A 17,208-nucleotide genomic window follows, 5' to 3' on the forward strand; every position below is an offset into this window, starting at 1 on the left:
AATTTTGGCTATATTTTAACGCTTGTCGTCTTAGACGAAATTCTCGAAACTACTAATTCACTGTCATCTAGGAACAACAAACACAAGGAGAACGCAGCTAGCCTTTAAACATGCTAACGCAGTGTTGTGTACAAATTTCATTGGACAAGCGTCACGAGCCTTTACGCTGAACGTTTTACGGGCGGGGGGAAGACAATTTCCGAATTTTCCCCTTCCGACGGCACCAGGCGCTAAAGCGTCTAGCCAATGAAAAACGTACACAAGAAAATGCAAGACTTTTGACGGGTTGCGTTATCCTTGTGTGGTGTTGCTGATAGGAATAATTCTTTGGCAAATACGTGCAAAGACGGTTTATGCCTATTTGCGCGAGCAAGGATTTTGCCCCTATAAACTGTACTATAACGTGTAGGAGTTCAGCGCCACGCTCGGTTGTTATATTGACTTCAATGTAAAAACTATACTAAAAATAATAATCCGCTAGGGGCGCTGACGTCATACATATCTTTTGCTCATAGGTTAACACAGAAACGTCAACGTATGAGATGGCCGCTGTAGCGCGAGAGATCGATGTTGGCCGTGGCCCAAGTGAAAACCAGCCTTTAGAGATAATCCGATGCTTGTTGTGGATCAATAAAAAAAAATAGAAGACTTGCTTTCATTGTTTTAAAAAAAATATTGATTGTAATATTCCAAATTATAATATAACTGAAAATAAATATTTTTTGTTCAATTGACACCTTTTTTTATGTTTTAATAAGCCCCCGAAATGTGACAAATGTCCAGCCTAAAAGAATCCTGGCGGCGCTACTGTAAAAGGGAACACTTTTTAGCAAGCACTATAAAAACAGTGACTTGTAGGTCCTGGCTCTCGCATTGTAACCCGGCCACCTGAATTAATGGCTTCAAAAGTCGCTTGATGACTTAGGCCTAAGGTGGTGCCTTCGGTATTAGCCTAGCTGATTATTATTATTATTATTATTATATGTTACTTCTTGGCAATTTCCTTGAAAATGTTTTATTGAAGCGTTTATTCTGTATCAGAAAAAAACGTAACATTTGTAGAACGATTTTTTCTTCTTGTGACGTCACTATAGGTATCGGAAAGGTATCAAAGTTAACCTGTTACACTAGCAGGTTTTTCTAATATTATTATATAGGGAACCGAGACTCCAGGGGGGCTGACCATGGGGGTAAAATCAAGGAGGACCCAATACGGGACAAGTACGATTTAAACGCCATCACTTCATCCCTTTTTAGGGATTTTCCGATCTATTTTGGAAGAGAGGGGAAAAGGGAAAATTAAGGATTTTGGGAATTTTCCCAATTTTCGCTAGAAATATTTTGGTTTAGTACTTCAAATACCGCACCTCTACCGTTATTGGAATCTACGAATGAAATTAACTGGGATTCGGAAGTGTGTCATAGATTTTAAAATATTTTTAAGAAATTTTTTTCTTTATATAAGGCCTAAGTATTATAAATCTTATTGTTTTAGTTAAAAAAAATTGTGAAAGGGATAAAAAAGGATTTATTAGAACCGACAGAGGGAGATATGAGATTGTCCAAGTGGAAGCACTGCTTTGGACATTTTGAGCGCGTAATTAACGACACCTTTATCCTCCCTGATAGTAAAGCTGGATACACTATTACATTCCACAAGTTGTATAGATTTTGATTTTTGAATGACCTTCAGGACATGGATCAAGGTCATTGAGTTTAATATCAGCATAAGTGTATAATATTGTTAGAATAATATAATAGACTTATGATATAAGTTATTGACCCCCTGCGCGTGCTATGCGATCTAAAAATATCAAATCCCTAGCCAAAATAGCTTTTCAATTATTAGCTCTGGATCGGTTTTTGGTGGACATCCTGTATATATATTAAAAAAATTCTAACAAAACTTTTATTTTAGACTAGTTTTGTAAGTTGGAAAATTTTCCGGAAAATGACCAAGGCCTTTTTCGGGAAATTTTCAGTATTTTTCCGAAAAAATTTAAAAAAGTTTTCATTCCATGATTAGTCATTGTTTACATATTTAAAGTGTTGGTTGCACGAAATTTTAGCTATGGCTAATTAATGATTCATTAGAAAGAGCAAAAATTTTATTGGAAGTACAGACAATTTCATCAAAATCGGTTAAGTGGTCTTTGAATTATTATAAAAAGAAGTCGAAATGGTGGAAATCGAGTTTTGCGGCGATATCCAGACTTTCTCGGCACCCATGACGTCAGAAAATGCGAAGCGTATCATTGGCTAATTGCCTGTAAAACATTTCTTTACATCTGGGATTAAAAGCAGGTTGATTTAACACCCAGGAAAAAAGTCCTACGCAGTAGTAATTGAAATAGGCATACACAAGCCTACGTAGTAGCAGAGAGGGTAAAGTCGCTTCGCTACTGAGAGGCGTCTCTCGTTCAAAAATCCGTATTTATTTTTTGCCGCGAAAATGCCCATAGGATCCGAACGTTTGATGGCGCTGCAAGAGTATCCGGAAGTCCTAGCGCGCGATTCAATATTCAGTTTAGGACGACGCAAAAATTGATTAGTTTTTAATTTACATTTTAAGTAGTTTTTAAATGTTTTAAATATGCCCGGACCATCGTGTTCCGCCGTAAATTGTTCTAATACGAAAAATAAGAATTCTCGATTATCATTTTTCAAGTTTCCAAGGGAAAAAGAACGGTGAATACGTGTTTTTTACATGGGTTTATTTTTACTTTAACTTTCTTATTGAAATTTCAGTTCCCTATCATAGTTGAATAATGTAAAAAACGAGAAACTGACAAATAAAACAACGGAATACCTACACTTTAACCATAGGTTTTGCTCTAATCATTTCACTGACGATAGTGTTATGAATATTAAAATTAAAAATAGTCTAATACCATCAGCTGTGCCAACAATATTTTATGAACACTACTCATTTTCCAGTACAGTTAGTGAAGGTAAAGAAAAACATCTAAGGGCTCTTAATGTCGTTTAAAAAATTTACTGACAATTAATATACTAAAATGTATAGCATATCCATACGCCACATATGAACATGGGTTGGAAGAAAGCGCGTTGGTCACAAACGCATCACAACCAATTTCAGAGGAAAACACACTGAATGTTCTAGATGAACATAATTACACTTTGTCCAACAGTATTTCATGCGAAAATTCAGAAAATGGTAATTGAAATTTGAAACTGTCTATCTCAATAATAAATAATTTTAATAAATTACATTACTTTAGTTGTTAATCACAATGGTAAAAGAACTTTAAATTTAAACACGCAATTGTCATCATCTTCTAAACACATTCGAACAGAGCATATGCAATTAAATTGAGAGTCCAAATCTACTTAAACAAAATGTCCTTAGCTATATATCAGGATATTTAATCCATCGGTTTTTCAAACCACCAATGCTCCTCTTGCCTCAGCCAACTCAAAAAGAGCGATCCTTTAAATGTGCTCTTCTTCTTCAAGTTTTTCAAAACAACAAAGAACTCTTCTTTTGGTAGCCTTATAGTACCTACTGACAATTTTTTAAAGATTATTACAGAAACAAATGAGGTATTTGATACTAGCTTTAAACTACTATCTCACATGACAAATGTCAAAGAGCGTATGGAAAAATTTATTACATGTCGAATTGACAAGACTTGGTTTCAAGCTTCAATAGATTCAACATGTCCGACTGTATTTCAAAACATGATAAGTTACTTCGTTGAGTTTTACATACACAATGCCCTGAAAAAACAAGATCTTGATCATGATTACAAAAAGACACAGAAAAGAAAAAGACTGGACAGGAAATTGATGAAGATACCTCATATTCGTCTTTTTTTAACTACTTCGAAGCTCTATCTTATATATTTATTTCTTATTTATTTTCATTAAGTTATTTGATCTTATTTCATTTCCAATATATTAATTTCTATTGTTATTGTTGTTAGGCCTTGGCTATTTATGTTTCCCATTATTTTAGGCTGTTAAAAAGAATTGACACTTCAATATTCAAATATAATATTTAAAAATAATTAGTTGTACTTACTTGCGTCATAAATTCACATGAAACAACCATTTCACATTTTATTTAAATTTTTTAGTATCAGAATTCGGAAAATAATCGGTGCCACATTGCGGATGTAACAAAAATCTCTAAAAATTTTTAACTAACGACACCCTGTAGCACCCTGGTAGTGGGATCCTGGACTTCATTTGTAATTTCTTCTATTCGCGCGTGCGTCAAAAACTGGTAACGAAATTTTAACATTGCGGGAATAGGAAGAGACGCCTCTCAGTAGCGAAGCGACTTTACCCTCTCTGGTAGTAGAAACACGATATTGAAACCGAAGGCTCCTCGTAAGTTATTTGTTAAACGTCGGGTAGTGCGCGCGTAAAAAAAAATATTCCGATTAAAAACCTCTGGTTTGAAAACTTCTACAAGTAAACAGAATCCCTCCACTTCAGTTCCTTCTATTTTATGAATAAAACTACAGCTCTGATTTGCCCCAAATTGCTCGTGCTACGGAGGAGAGAAATTCGCCGAATATTTCAGGATTTTGAGGAGCGAAAAAGGTCAGTTTCGGACTCAAAGTTAATACACTTAGGCTTGGAAATTTGTTTCGACAATGACATTTTTGGAAAGAGAACGTTCTAGGCTTCAAAACAAGCCCACATTCATTTGTTTTTATTACTATCGATTTTTCGTGCAACCAACACTTTAAATAAAGCGGCATTTTCACCTCATTTTTTCGAATCTGAAAGTAAAACTAAACCTCTAGACTAGTTTAAACTGATTAACAATGTAACACTATTAATGTTTTGTAGTATGTTTACTGATATTAGACATTTTATATCGATAAAAAGTTAAAAACATTAAAAAACCCTAAAAAGTAAAATTTAAAATTTTTTATATTTCCGATTTGCGGAAATTTTCCGCATTTTATATTTTCGGAAAATTAACAACACTATTTTAGACTAGCTGGGAGTAGTGGCTCACTCCTGTAATCCCAGGCGTCCGGGAGGCAGAGTTTGTGGATGGCCGTGTGAGGATGACCACCAATCCCCTAACGGGTGGTCGGAATACTTCCGCCAAGGGTGTCCCCACCCCTGTCCCCACGTATCCCCCCGTTGGCGTGGCCGTTACACATATCGCGCCCTGATTAATCAGTTATTGTGTGTGTGCTGGTGTCTAGGGCCTCGGGTCGACACCGATGTGTGTGTATCTCAAAAAAAAAAAAACACTATTTTAGACTATGAGGTGGTCGCGGGAGGTGTACATATGTGCGAGACGGCACCAGCGTTGCCAACCCGTACGATAATTATCGTTTTGTACGATAATTTCACCTTCCGTACGATGTACGATATCACAACGTACGATATCGGCAATTGTACGATAATTCAGTAGGATGTACGATATTACAACGTACGATATTGCCAATTGTACGATAATTCAGTAGGAATGAGTTTTTGTTATGTACGTTGTTGAAAAATACCAGTTTTGACGCTAAATTATAGTACGCTCTCAAAAAAATAGTACAATTTATAATATTATGCAAAATGGTATTTGTACCATAATTATAGTACGTATGGCAACGCTGCCGGTGATTCTCTATTCCTCTATGTCTAAAGAGAGGGAAGAACCGTTCCCTCTTTTAATTTCGCACCCCTTTTCTACTCGCTAGTCAGACCTCTAGATATTTTTGAAGCGTACGATAAATAGAACTGAAATACGATAATTTTCGGGTGTTGGTACGATAATTCTATTCGATCAGGCTGGCAACGCTGGACGGCACCTAAATGTTTACCATTACACTACTGGTTAAGGTCTAGATGCCACATGCTCCAACATATCTTAAACTTTGGAGAAAAAAATTCTGATAGGGTTTACACTTTACACAACTATATAACAGAAGCTATACAGGATGTTAACTAAAAAATGGACCAGGGTGAATATCTCAAAATGTGTTTTAGCTACGATTTTGAAATTTTAGGTTGTTATAGAGCGCTCAGGGGGTCACCCAACTATGAAAATTTCAATGACCTTGAACCATGTCTTCAAGGTCGTTCGAAAATTAACTTGAGAACCGTAAGAGTTACGAAGTTGGTTCCAATTAGAAAGTTGTTCCCCGTCACATTTTATGGTTAACTATCTTTGACTCGATCTGATTTGCGAAATAGGAAGTCGAGAAATGTTAGGCCAAAAACAAGACGGTCGTTAAATTGATAACGTGTAGAAGACGAATTTGGGAGCTGAAATTTTCAAATTAAAGACCCTCAACCACGATGAGGTTGTCTAACAAATTCCAGTACTCTAACAAGAGTACTTTTAAAGGTATCAGTTGAACATCGTCTTTAACACGTTATCAACTTAACGGCCTTCTTGATTTTGGCCTAACATTGCTCAACTTCCTATTTCGCAAATCAGATCGAGTCAAAGCTAGTTAACCATAAAATATGACGGGGAACAACTTTTGAATTGGAATTAATTTCGTAGCTTGGAGCCAATTTCTTTCTTTGATGATGACCATCTCTGAATGATTTAACAAAAAGCCATACTTATGAAGTACAGTCTAACATAGTGTTTCAGTAGTGTATGTAGCTTAATCAACTTTTTATAATGAGAAACGCTTTATGGGACATGGCCAAATTGTTTGGATTCTGATAGAAATTATAGACATACAAAATCCGTAAGATTAAGAATGTTTCTGTGGAAAGGATTTTCACTCAAAATGTAATTGTATAATTAACATGTAATATAGTCTTATTTCAATGTGTTAAATATTAAATAATGGGAAAAAATATGTTAAATGAATATTTTAATTGATAAGTACGAAGAAAAAAACATTAAATCAAGAAAACAGGGCGTCATTGCATCTTCGCATCGGATGGAGGTTGGCCATTAACTTTGAAACCCCTCTTTTCCAATTCCACTCTTAACTGCAAACTAAAATCATCCTCTACATTGTCATCATCCCAATTATCTTCCCAAACATTAACTTCTTGATCATCTTCCGCTTTCCCTGTCCAATCCTCAGCGGGAAATTCCTCAAATTCGTCGTCTTCTTCTAGAAGTCCCAAATCTACCTTGTTCTTACTCTTATCCGCACTACCACTGGTAGACGCTGATCCGCTTACTGCTGAAGACATGGCTATTAATGATCTTTCCTCACTAATTCCGCTTCTAAATCTTTAATTTCTTCTGTAAAATTAAAAAAATTAAGGTTATTCTGTTCTCTATTTTAAATCTAATCACTTACTTTTGACTTCTGATTTTATGTTCTTTAAATTGTCAAGGAAACAGATCAAACTGTTTGGCTGTTGCTTATAGATGACAGTGGCTGGTTTTGTGCCAGATAATTCTGAATCGAGTACTTTTAATGTTTTAAGCTACAATTAAATTAAATCGTTTACTTAAAAGCAAATTACGATTACACTAAGCCTTAGAAATTCAACTTACCCGAAAGGCTTTCTCCCTTAATCTTGCCGATTCCGTCTTCTCGGTTAGGTTTATTTCTTAAAGTCAAATTATTATAAAAATCTTTGACAAAAAAAACTTTAAATAGTTAATTATTACTTGGAAAGTAAGTACTTGATAAACACAAAAGACAGCGAGTCCCAATTTTCGCAAGTCAGAGTTTGGATAATGGTTTGACTGGTCAGCAGTGTTGCCAGATATTGAAAATTAAATTATCGTACAATGGGCAAAAAACTATCGATTGCAGAAAGAAAAATATCGTACACTTGAAAATTGGCGGTAAATCTGAATTTTGTGGGAATATTGATATAAAACTGGATCTAAATTATGTTTACGATAATTTTTTTCATAACGCTTAAATAAAGTTTAGCATATTTGTAAAATATCATATTAAGACGTCGCAGTTTTCATCGGTTTTCTGTCAAATTAAAATATTATCGTAAGTCGTGGCTGAATTATTGAAAATAGCGTACTATATAGTACGCAGCGCCGTTGAAATTATCGTATCTCTCTTTTGTAGTGTACTTATATTATTGTTGGTTATGTTCCTACTCCCTTTATTCTGAAGCTTGGACATTTATTTATTTATTTATTATTAAGAAAAATACAAGTTACGAAGCTAGAATAGCTTGTATATAACCCACAGGTGGAAAAGCAAGGGAAAAAAATTAAACGGTAGAATGGAGAAACTCCCGAGTGCGGCAGCGGAGTCCAACGAGATTGAGCAGAAAGTACATCTGCGGGGAGGGAGTTCCAAGTTTGGATAGCACGGAAAGCAAGGTGCCATTGACGTTGTTTGGTCCGGGCCCGTGGTTTGAATATTTTTGCTGCATGACCTCTGGTCTTGCGAAGAGTGTCTAATTTGAAGAAAGCGGACAACTGGAGAGCAGACTGACCCGACCACATGCTCCAGAATAATGATGATTTAGGATTTAGCTATATTATCCCTTTTAATTATGGACTAATCTACTTTTTCGCGTATTTTATCATCCTTCTCACAGTCCATAGGTGGTTTCTTCTAACTTAACCCAGAATAATGATACACACCAGGTCATTAACCGCGTGTCTGAGAAGCGGGGAGTTCAGTTTGAGGGCCTCATTCCGCGCAACCGGAGGAAGGCCCTAGAGGCCCTTAGTGAGTTTAGTAAAACAGTTGTGGGCTTTTGTAAGGTTGTCCCGGTCACCTTGAAGGGGCGGGCTCCACACTTCGGATCCAAAGTTGATATAGGGCAAGACAAGGGAGTTGTACAAGGTACGTATCAGCCGTGGGGAGCGAAAATAAAAAGAGCGACGCGTCAAGCCGGTGATAGAATTAATCTTTTTAACAGCTTTTGTGCAGTGGTGACTGAAGTTGAGGGAGGAGTCCACCCAAACTCCGAGATCGCGCACCGGAGAATCACTGGTTGGTATAGTAGAACCACCCAAAAAGTACGAAGCACAGGGATTAAAACGCCCAAGGTGGTTCACATAAGGTTTTCCAAGTGTTTTTTTCTTGAATAAATAAATAAATTAATAAATATTGTGCCCAAAAATTAACTCGAAATTATCGACATTTACTATCGTATATGGCAACGCTGCTGGTCAACCACCGCAAGCCGACATCTATCGGATAATATTTCCCATCACACAGTTTTTTTATTATTCAATTTTTCGGGATTACACTGTTAATTTTGGTCATTAATAATGCAATATCCATATTTCTAAGATAACAATATAATGAAAAATTATAAAAAAAAAATTTAAAATAAGTGAAATATAAGTAAAAGTATTGCAAATATTCATATTACATAAATAAATGGGGTCTAGAAGGTTAGTAAGTTTTTGTATTTCATATAGTTTTCTTAAGCCTTGGTCTGCTAAATGTCCCAGCTAGTAGTTACTTCCTCAAGTTCCTCCCTTTTCTCAGGTTTTCTGTTATCCTTGCCTTCCCCCCTCTGTCATTTATGCTTGCTGAGCTTTTAATGTTGTGGAAGATATTAATGTCATAGCATTAAACAAGATTAGTTTTAGAAAATTTTGTTTTAAAATACTTATATAAATTGTATGCCATATATTCATAATTATATAGGTTTATAGATTCAGATATACATATCTATACTTTATAAAATGTTAATTATCGATTTGTCCGTTTCTCCGTATTATACCTAAACTTCCTCTTTAGTTCTACCCACTCATTTATATGTTAAACTAGTCTAGTTTTAAATAAAATAAAATAAAATTTTTAATGTATTGGGAAGAATATATTGACTTAATTTTCTTTGAAATGGGGGTTTTGGCAGAGATTCTTCACTTTAGAGAAGGCGTTTGTGGTCCCAATAAATTTTTGTAGCACCACCTACTAAGTCTGCGTATTACGCCCTAAGCTAAAAATTAGTCCATATAAGCTTGGACTTTCTATAAAAAAAGGAGTTTTGGTGAAAATGTTACACCCATACTTTGTCCTTGAATTGGCTCTTCCTTTCGACAACCTACAAATTTAATTTTTAATTTTTGCCCTCCAGAAAAACATTCAAAGGTAAAACTAGTGGTGGTGCCTTCAAAATTAGTCATTAGTAAAATGAAAGATTTTCCTTGTATAAATTGAGAGTGGTATTTTAAATTGAGTACAAGCGAAACAAATCTATTGCCCATCTTTGGTAGGGATATTTAGTTTGATATATTCTATAGTGATTTTGTTTGTTTTTATTTATTTTAGCCACGGACGCTGGTTCCACCCAAATATTACTGGTGTCGAAGCCGAGCGCTTACTAATGGAGCGTGGGTTTGATGGCAGTTTTCTTGCTAGACCAAGCAAATCTAATCCTGGAGATTTTACATTATCTGTCAGGTAAATAAAATTCCCAGTTTTTATACCTCTATGCTTTAGTGCGAACTTGATATAGCTAGAATATCAAATAGGTTTAAGCAAGATTTTTTAGGTGAATTAATTCAAAAAAGGGGAAGCCAGAATATAAAGTCATTCACCCATAGCTTTATTATGGATTTAGGTTAGGCCTGATTTGAATTATATATTTTTTATTTTGCCCCGTTGGTGACCAGTCAAGCATTAACCTTTACGGAATAACCCACATTGTCCAATAAACATTTATACATACTTTCCCAAAATATAAAGTATGTTTTTATGGGTAACATCCTTTAATATTTCATGCTTAGACGAAACGGGGAGGTTACACACATCAAAATACAGAATACGGGAGACTATTATGATTTGTACGGTGGAGAGAAGTTTGCCACCCTGGCAGAATTAGTGCAGCATTATATGGAGAATCAAAGCCAGCTCCGAGAAAAGAATGGGGAGATTATTGAATTGAAATTTCCCCTCAATTGCGCAGATCCAACTACTGAAAGGTTCGAATAATTTTTTTTCAACATTCAAGTTTTGATTGAAAGAGTGAAATTTTTTTCAATCTTAAATAGGTGGTTTCACGGTCCATTATCTGGAAAAGAAGCTGAAAAGCTGCTGTTAGAGAAAGGGAAAAATGGCAGTTTTTTAGTTCGAGAGAGTCAAAGTAAACCCGGGGATTACGTTCTTACTGTTAGAACTGATGATAAGGCTACTCACGTTATTATCAGATATCATGTAGATTGTTTTTTAAATAAATTTTTATTATTTTTTTTTTCATTTTTAATCTGAGATAATTTTGCATTAATTCTAGGAAGGAAAATACGATGTTGGAGGTGGTGAAAAATTTGAAAGTTTGACAGACTTGGTGGAACATTATAAAAAGAATCCCATGGTGGAAACAACTGGAACTGTTGTTCACCTTAAACTACCATTTAATGCAACACGAATTACCGCCTCAACAATTGATTGTAGGGTTAGAGAGTTATCCAAAGAAAATGGTCCCCTATCTGGAAATTACAAAGCAGGTTTCTGGGAGGAATTTGAAGTAAGTCTTGTTTTTTTTTTTTCAATTTAGCGTTTTTGAGTTCAATTAATAACTTAACGCTTCAACCGTTTAATTAGTACCTCCAACAACAAGAATGCAAACATTTATACAAACGAAAAGAAGGTCAGAAACCGGAAAACAGAGCTAAAAACCGTTACAAAAATATTTTACCCTGTAAGTTATTTATATAAACCCTTTTCGTATGTAGCGTTTGCTGAAAAATTTTGCCAATTATCTCGTTTCTTTAGTTGATCATACCAGAGTTATTTTAAAAGACGTTGATTCAAGTGTAGAAGGTTCGGACTACATTAATGCAAATTTGATAAGAGTGAGGTTTTTTAAATTTTATTGTAATTAGATACATAACATAAATACTTAAGTTCTTTTATTTGATAACTAAGCCCTATGATGAAAGTACACCTGAAGAGTTGAGAAAAAATTATATTGCAACCCAAGGTTGTCTCTTAAATACAGTCCCAGATTTCTATTGGATGATTTGGCAAGAAAACACCAGAGTTATTGTTATGACCACAAAAGAAGTAGAACGTGGAAAGGTAAAATTAAATTCTATTGTTATAATGTTGTTGGTGAAATGTTTAGGTATAAACTCAAATTTATTTAGAATAAATGCGTCAAGTATTGGCCGGATGAAGGTCAATCTAAAGAATTTGGCAAAATAACGGTTAAAACCCTCATTGAGTCTAAAACAGCTGACTATATTCTGAGAGAATTTTTGCTGATAAAAGACTCTGAGGCCGAAAGCAGGAAAATATTTCATTACCATTTTACCGCCTGGCCAGATCACGGAGTTCCTTCGGATCCTGGCTGTGTCTTAAACTTCTTACACGATGTCAATAGATGTCAAGAGTCAATACCAGAAGCGGGACCCATCGTGGTTCATTGCAGCGCTGGTATTGGTCGTACCGGAACGTTTATCGTGATTGATACTATTGTAGAAAGGATAAAGAAACAAGGTCTGCCATTTTCTTATAAATTAAAGTTACACGACTGATAAAATATTTTTATCAAATAAAATTTGAAAAGTCAAGTCATGTAATTTTAATTTTATGAATATTGTGTGTCATTATTGGTGTGTTAAAATTTATAATTAACAGGTTTGGATTGTGAGATTGATATTCAAAGAACAATTCAATTAGTAAGATCTCAAAGATCGGGAATGGTTCAAACAGAAGCCCAGTATAAATTTGTTTACCTCGCAGTTGAGCATTATATTGAAACTTTGCAGCAAAGAATGCAGGCTGAACAAGTAAATAACAATTTTTTCGCCAATTTAACGAATCAATTATTTATCCAGTTTTAATTTGCTCTTCAGAAAAGCATTCAATTAGGCAGAGAATACACAAATATCAAGTACGCAAATGAGACTGGTGGCTGTGATATGCTTAAAGTTCTTTGTAAATCAACAACCTCTCTAAATTCTTCAAACTCTGTGCCAAATCCAGTTCCACCAGTTACGGTTCCTCGAATTCCTCCCATCCCATTGGAAGAGGGTAAAAAGCCCCCGATACCACCACGACCACAAGACAATTTAATTCCCAGGTCTGTAAAATTAATTTTAAATTTTCTTTTATTGAATGTTTATCATCATCGTAGGCATCATAAAAATTCATTGATTTCAATGAATTTTTTATAAGCATGTGCGAGTACCCGATTTTAATCGAGTACTCGATCGAGTATCGAGTCGGGTACTCGACTCGATACCCGAAAATCGTTATTAAAAAAACCCGAAAAAGTTTCGGGTCTAAACTCAAAGCATAGGCTTAGATTTTCGGGTACCCGATAGGCCAATTTTTGCAAAGGCCCTACCCGCGAGTTTTCGGCGGGATATTCGAAAAAAAAAAACCGTTATGTTTTATGGATTTTTTCCCAAAAAAAAACATCTTTTTGGCTTGTCCTTAAACCCTCTAATTGGTCGAAGAGTCAGAATAAATTCTTAGGTTCTTCCTGATTGGATATTGTTTTAAAAGCAAGTAAAGGTACAAAATGAAACTGAAATTAAAAGCCTAACCATAACTTAAAGTTCCCTCACCTCCCATTACTTTTTGGTAGCTTGTTAATCACTAGTCACGAACCTTTTGTAGGTGGTTTAATTTTAGTTTGGAAAGTTAAGCTCAGTAGTGTAGTATATTTAAAAGCTTTAAATATGACTCAGTGTTAATTCACCAGTTTTGAAAGTTAACTTTGTTTTTTCCTAATAAAATTTAGAACTGAATACTCGAACCATAATTTTTAGCTAAGCATAATTATTCGAGTACTCGAAGTTACTCAAGTACCCGAGGTTACTCGAGTACTCAAAACCCATTTTTTAATCTAAGCCTAAATACTCGAAAACCCGATAAAGTTTAGATACTCGACTTGATACTCGAAAAGCAAAATTTTTAATACCCGATACTCGACCCGAAAACCCAAAATAAATATTCGCACATGCTTAATTTTTTATCATCTACCTAGGAACTGTGTCGTAACTACGGGTGTGCAAGTCTTAGAGTCCAATTTTGCAATGCTCATTCGAGTCTTTGAGTCCATAAGAAATGGATTTTAACTCTTTTGAGGCTAATTTGAGTCCTATTCGGGCCCTTAGTTTTATCCTAACCATTTAAAATAAGAAAAAAATATATTTTAACTAATTATTCATTATGTACTTAACTAATTATTAAATTTATGACTATTTTAAAATTTCCAATTGGTTTCAAAATATTACAAACATTCTCTAAAACTAAATTTTTTTATCACTTTTATCAGTGATTTATCGCTTTTGTGATAAATATTGACTACTAAACAGAAATTATTTGCGGAATATTTGGAAGCAAAGCAAAAAAAGCGCCGGGAAATAATGGACTCGTGGGATATTTTCATTTTATTAATAAACTAGAGTACACTTCGATTAATTTTTAACTTAAGTCTTGGCAAAGGACCGGGGTATCCTATCGAGTCTGAGAACTATTTTAGAGTCTCAAGTCTCAGCCCTAGTCATAAGAGAGCCAGTCTAGTTTAAAGTTTATAACACAAATCTAGGGGAACCTGTGAATTGCATTAAAATAAAATGAAGTTCGTCAATCAGCTCAGTTGGAATATATACATAAATTTTGCAAAATTGGTTTCACGTTGTCGTTCATTAATTGACTTATTGAATTTTTTCATTCAGTCGCAATAGGTTTTTGTCATGATGAAACTGATATTCGTTCGCTTCAGTACAAAGTTTAATTTATCTTAATATAATGTCATTTCTAGGCCTCCTGATGAGCCACTTAGACAAATTTATGAAAATATTCCCCTTAAAGAAAGATCACCAAGTATCACCAGCTTCAGTAGTATTTCGTTACCCATGACGGTAGCTCCTCCTCCTCCTCCAAGGAAATCTTGATAGACTTGCTCTTCTAATTTTTCAAATGAAAAGGATATATCAGGTGCGTTAAACTTTATAATTTCAAGAAAAAATAGATAATTAAAAAAAAACCTTTTTAGGGAACTGCGTTTTAATTAGAAAACATTAAAACTTGACTACCAAAAAAAAGAAGCGACTGTCTCTTTGCGAACTTCATTATAGAAGCAAGTTGCATAATTTCACCTGCTGTGCCTCTTTTTTTAAATAGTTTTCAGGATTCCGAAGAAACTTATTTATTATACCAACTTAACGCGCTCTTAAAATTTTGCCACCTTGTTTAAGATTGGATCGCTTCCTAAAAATTAAACCCTCTCTTGATTGACGTTTATCTGAACTAATATTAGGCTATGCAAGTCGTAACATTATACCTTGACCAAAACAATTTTGGTGGAAATATATTTTTTAACTCGCGGTCTTCTGACCCTATTTCTATCAAATCGACTTCCAACTGTATAGTCTCATTCTTCATAAATTAGATACCTTTAAACGAACGTTTTTCTCGGTAAACTTAAATGTCAATATTCTCTTTTTATGAATTTGGTAGAATGATAAAAACTTTGATAAACAAAATTTTTTACACAAAAAGAGCGAACTATGGCGTTAAAAGAACTCGTTATTTGCGCCTAATTTAGAGAAGACAAACGCATTACTAAATATATAGTTATACACAAGAAATATTTAGATTCGTGGCCCATCTTATGACAAGTGCTTTCCTTAGTTAAATTTATTATTGCACTTAAGAAAGAGCAAAAATGTATAGCAATTGTATTGTAATTATTACACAAATTCTACTGTAGTATAATATTAAGCCCTATTTACACACCTACACAAACTTCTTAATTTTTTTATTTTTACGCGTCTGACAATGTTGCAGCAGCTTTTAAAAAAATGTCAAATAAATTAAGATATTTTATGAGTTAAAATGGATTTTTTTATTTATGACGTAAGCTCTTTTTAGCAAGTTTCGTAAAGTAATGGTTTTTTTACGAAAATCCACTTTTTCTAATCGGCTGAGAGCAAAATCGACGTAATTTCTTAAGATTTGAGTACATTGTTACATGGATTTTGCTCTCAGCCGAGTCTGTATCCGAAAAACCCGCTTTATATAGAATAGTAACTTTACCCCATAGATGGCGTCACCGCCTATTTCATTTGCACGAATCGAAAAAAAGCCGGCAGACTTTTTTGAACGCAATGGAATTTCTTAAAGAGCAGCGGTCAAGTCCTAAAATAAAAAGAACCGGGGCGCTACCTGGGTACAGCCAATTTCGATTACACGCGAAATCGAAGTTGGCTGTACTGGCAAAGGATTGTATTTTGTTTCTGTTTAACGAAATTATGCATCAAGATGATATTCCGGATAGCGGAAAGAGTCACGTATTACTATGGTTTTCAAAGGAAAGGTAAAGGCTGATCAAGAACTCAGTTCCTATCGTCCTATAGCAGTAACGTCGGTCTTCTACAAAGTGTATGCCATACTTTGGAAAGAACGCATTAGCGGGTATATGGAATTAAACGGCTTGCTCGATGAAGCTCAGTATGGTTTTCGAAGAGGTAGAAGGATTTCGGACAATATTTTTGTGCTTTCTCAGCTGGTTGAACTCTCTCAGAAGCAGGGGCTCGCTCTATATTCTGCGTTTCTTGACCTTCACAAGGCGTACGACAGTTTCAATCATGATAAGTTGTGGAAAAACGTTGCGTGGCTTCGGCTTTGTCCCGAGTGTCGTTCGCCAAATTCAAAAACTGTACGCTGATAGCTCGTATATATACACAGCCCAAGGTGTTACTACTGAGTCGTTGAGGTGTGGTGTAGGTTCGCGTCAGGGGTGTCCATTGTCCCCCGTACTGTTTATTTCTTATATCAATGGCCTTGCGGTGAGTTTGTCCGAGTCGGGAGTTGGCGCTAAGATCGAAAAGGTGGAGAAGGATAAAGGTGCCTCTGTTGGCCAAGTGTCGATCCCTTGCTTACTGTTTGCATATGACATTCTTCTTTTGGCACAGTCTGCGGCGGATTTACAGGAGCTGTTGGATAGATGTTCCGCTTATGCTAATTCCAAGGCGTTAAGGTTTAGCCCAGATAAATCAAAAGTTTTGATGTTTGGTACGTCAAACGAAGCTAGCCCGGTCCCCTTTACGTTGCAAAACGCCTCTTTGGAAGTGGTGGAAGAGTAAAGCTATCTTGGTGTCCTGTTCTGTTCCAAGCCTAACTATATGGAAAATCATGAGCGCAACCTTGTAGCTAAAGCTACTCGTCTACGGTGGGCGGTCAAGAATATGGCGGATGGATCATATAACAAATACAGTGTATCTAGGACTTTGTGGAAAGCTGTGGCGGTACCCACCATCACGTATGCAAACGATGTTCTACCGTATTCCCGGGTCTCAATCACAGCCTTTGAAAATGCTCAGAGATAATTTGGCCGTGTTGCACTTTCGGC

At 35.3% G+C, this 17,208-nt stretch overlaps 2 protein-coding genes across 4 annotated transcripts; one reads left to right on the top strand and one right to left on the bottom strand.

Moving 5' to 3' along the window:
- Positions 1–6,798: 6,798 nt before the first annotated feature.
- Positions 6,799–7,653, bottom strand: Sem1 (Suppressor of exocyst mutations 1). Of its 2 annotated transcripts, XM_090160183.1 has the most exons (4): positions 7,574–7,653; positions 7,457–7,512; positions 7,257–7,386; positions 6,799–7,198 (listed from the first exon to the last, which is right to left on the bottom strand). In XM_090160183.1, exon 4 carries the CDS (start codon positions 7,144–7,146, stop codon positions 6,865–6,867), a length of 282 nt encoding a protein of 93 aa, XP_090016309.1. In that variant the 5' UTR covers positions 7,147–7,198; positions 7,257–7,386; positions 7,457–7,512; positions 7,574–7,653; the 3' UTR covers positions 6,799–6,864. The 2 variants fall into 2 exon arrangements, with proteins under 2 accessions (XP_090016309.1, XP_090016308.1); XM_090160182.1 differs by having other exon boundaries at positions 7,457–7,631.
- Positions 7,654–9,114: 1,461 nt separating this feature from the next.
- LOC149925088 (tyrosine-protein phosphatase non-receptor type 11-like) lies at positions 9,115–15,650 on the top strand. 2 transcript variants are annotated; one of them, XM_090159993.1, is made up of 13 exons: positions 9,115–9,283; positions 10,170–10,301; positions 10,628–10,822; positions 10,892–11,054; positions 11,131–11,364; positions 11,442–11,538; positions 11,613–11,692; positions 11,766–11,918; positions 11,987–12,338; positions 12,480–12,631; positions 12,698–12,924; positions 12,979–13,006; positions 13,816–13,867. In XM_090159993.1, the coding sequence occupies exons 1-13, from the start codon at positions 9,270–9,272 to the stop codon at positions 13,834–13,836; spliced, it is 1,848 nt and encodes a 615-aa protein (XP_090016119.1). In that variant the 5' UTR covers positions 9,115–9,269; the 3' UTR covers positions 13,837–13,867. The 2 variants fall into 2 exon arrangements, with proteins under 2 accessions (XP_090016119.1, XP_090016118.1); XM_090159992.1 differs by lacking the exons at positions 12,979–13,006; positions 13,816–13,867 and adding exons at positions 14,617–14,792; positions 14,851–15,650 and having other exon boundaries at positions 9,118–9,283.
- The last annotated feature ends 1,558 nt before the right edge of the window (positions 15,651–17,208 follow it).

This window comes from Leiobunum rupestre, chromosome 10, assembly GCF_980474605.1.
Source record: "Leiobunum rupestre chromosome 10, qqLeiRupe1.1.hap1, whole genome shotgun sequence".
In the NCBI taxonomy this organism is placed as follows: domain Eukaryota; kingdom Metazoa; phylum Arthropoda; class Arachnida; order Opiliones; family Sclerosomatidae; genus Leiobunum; species Leiobunum rupestre.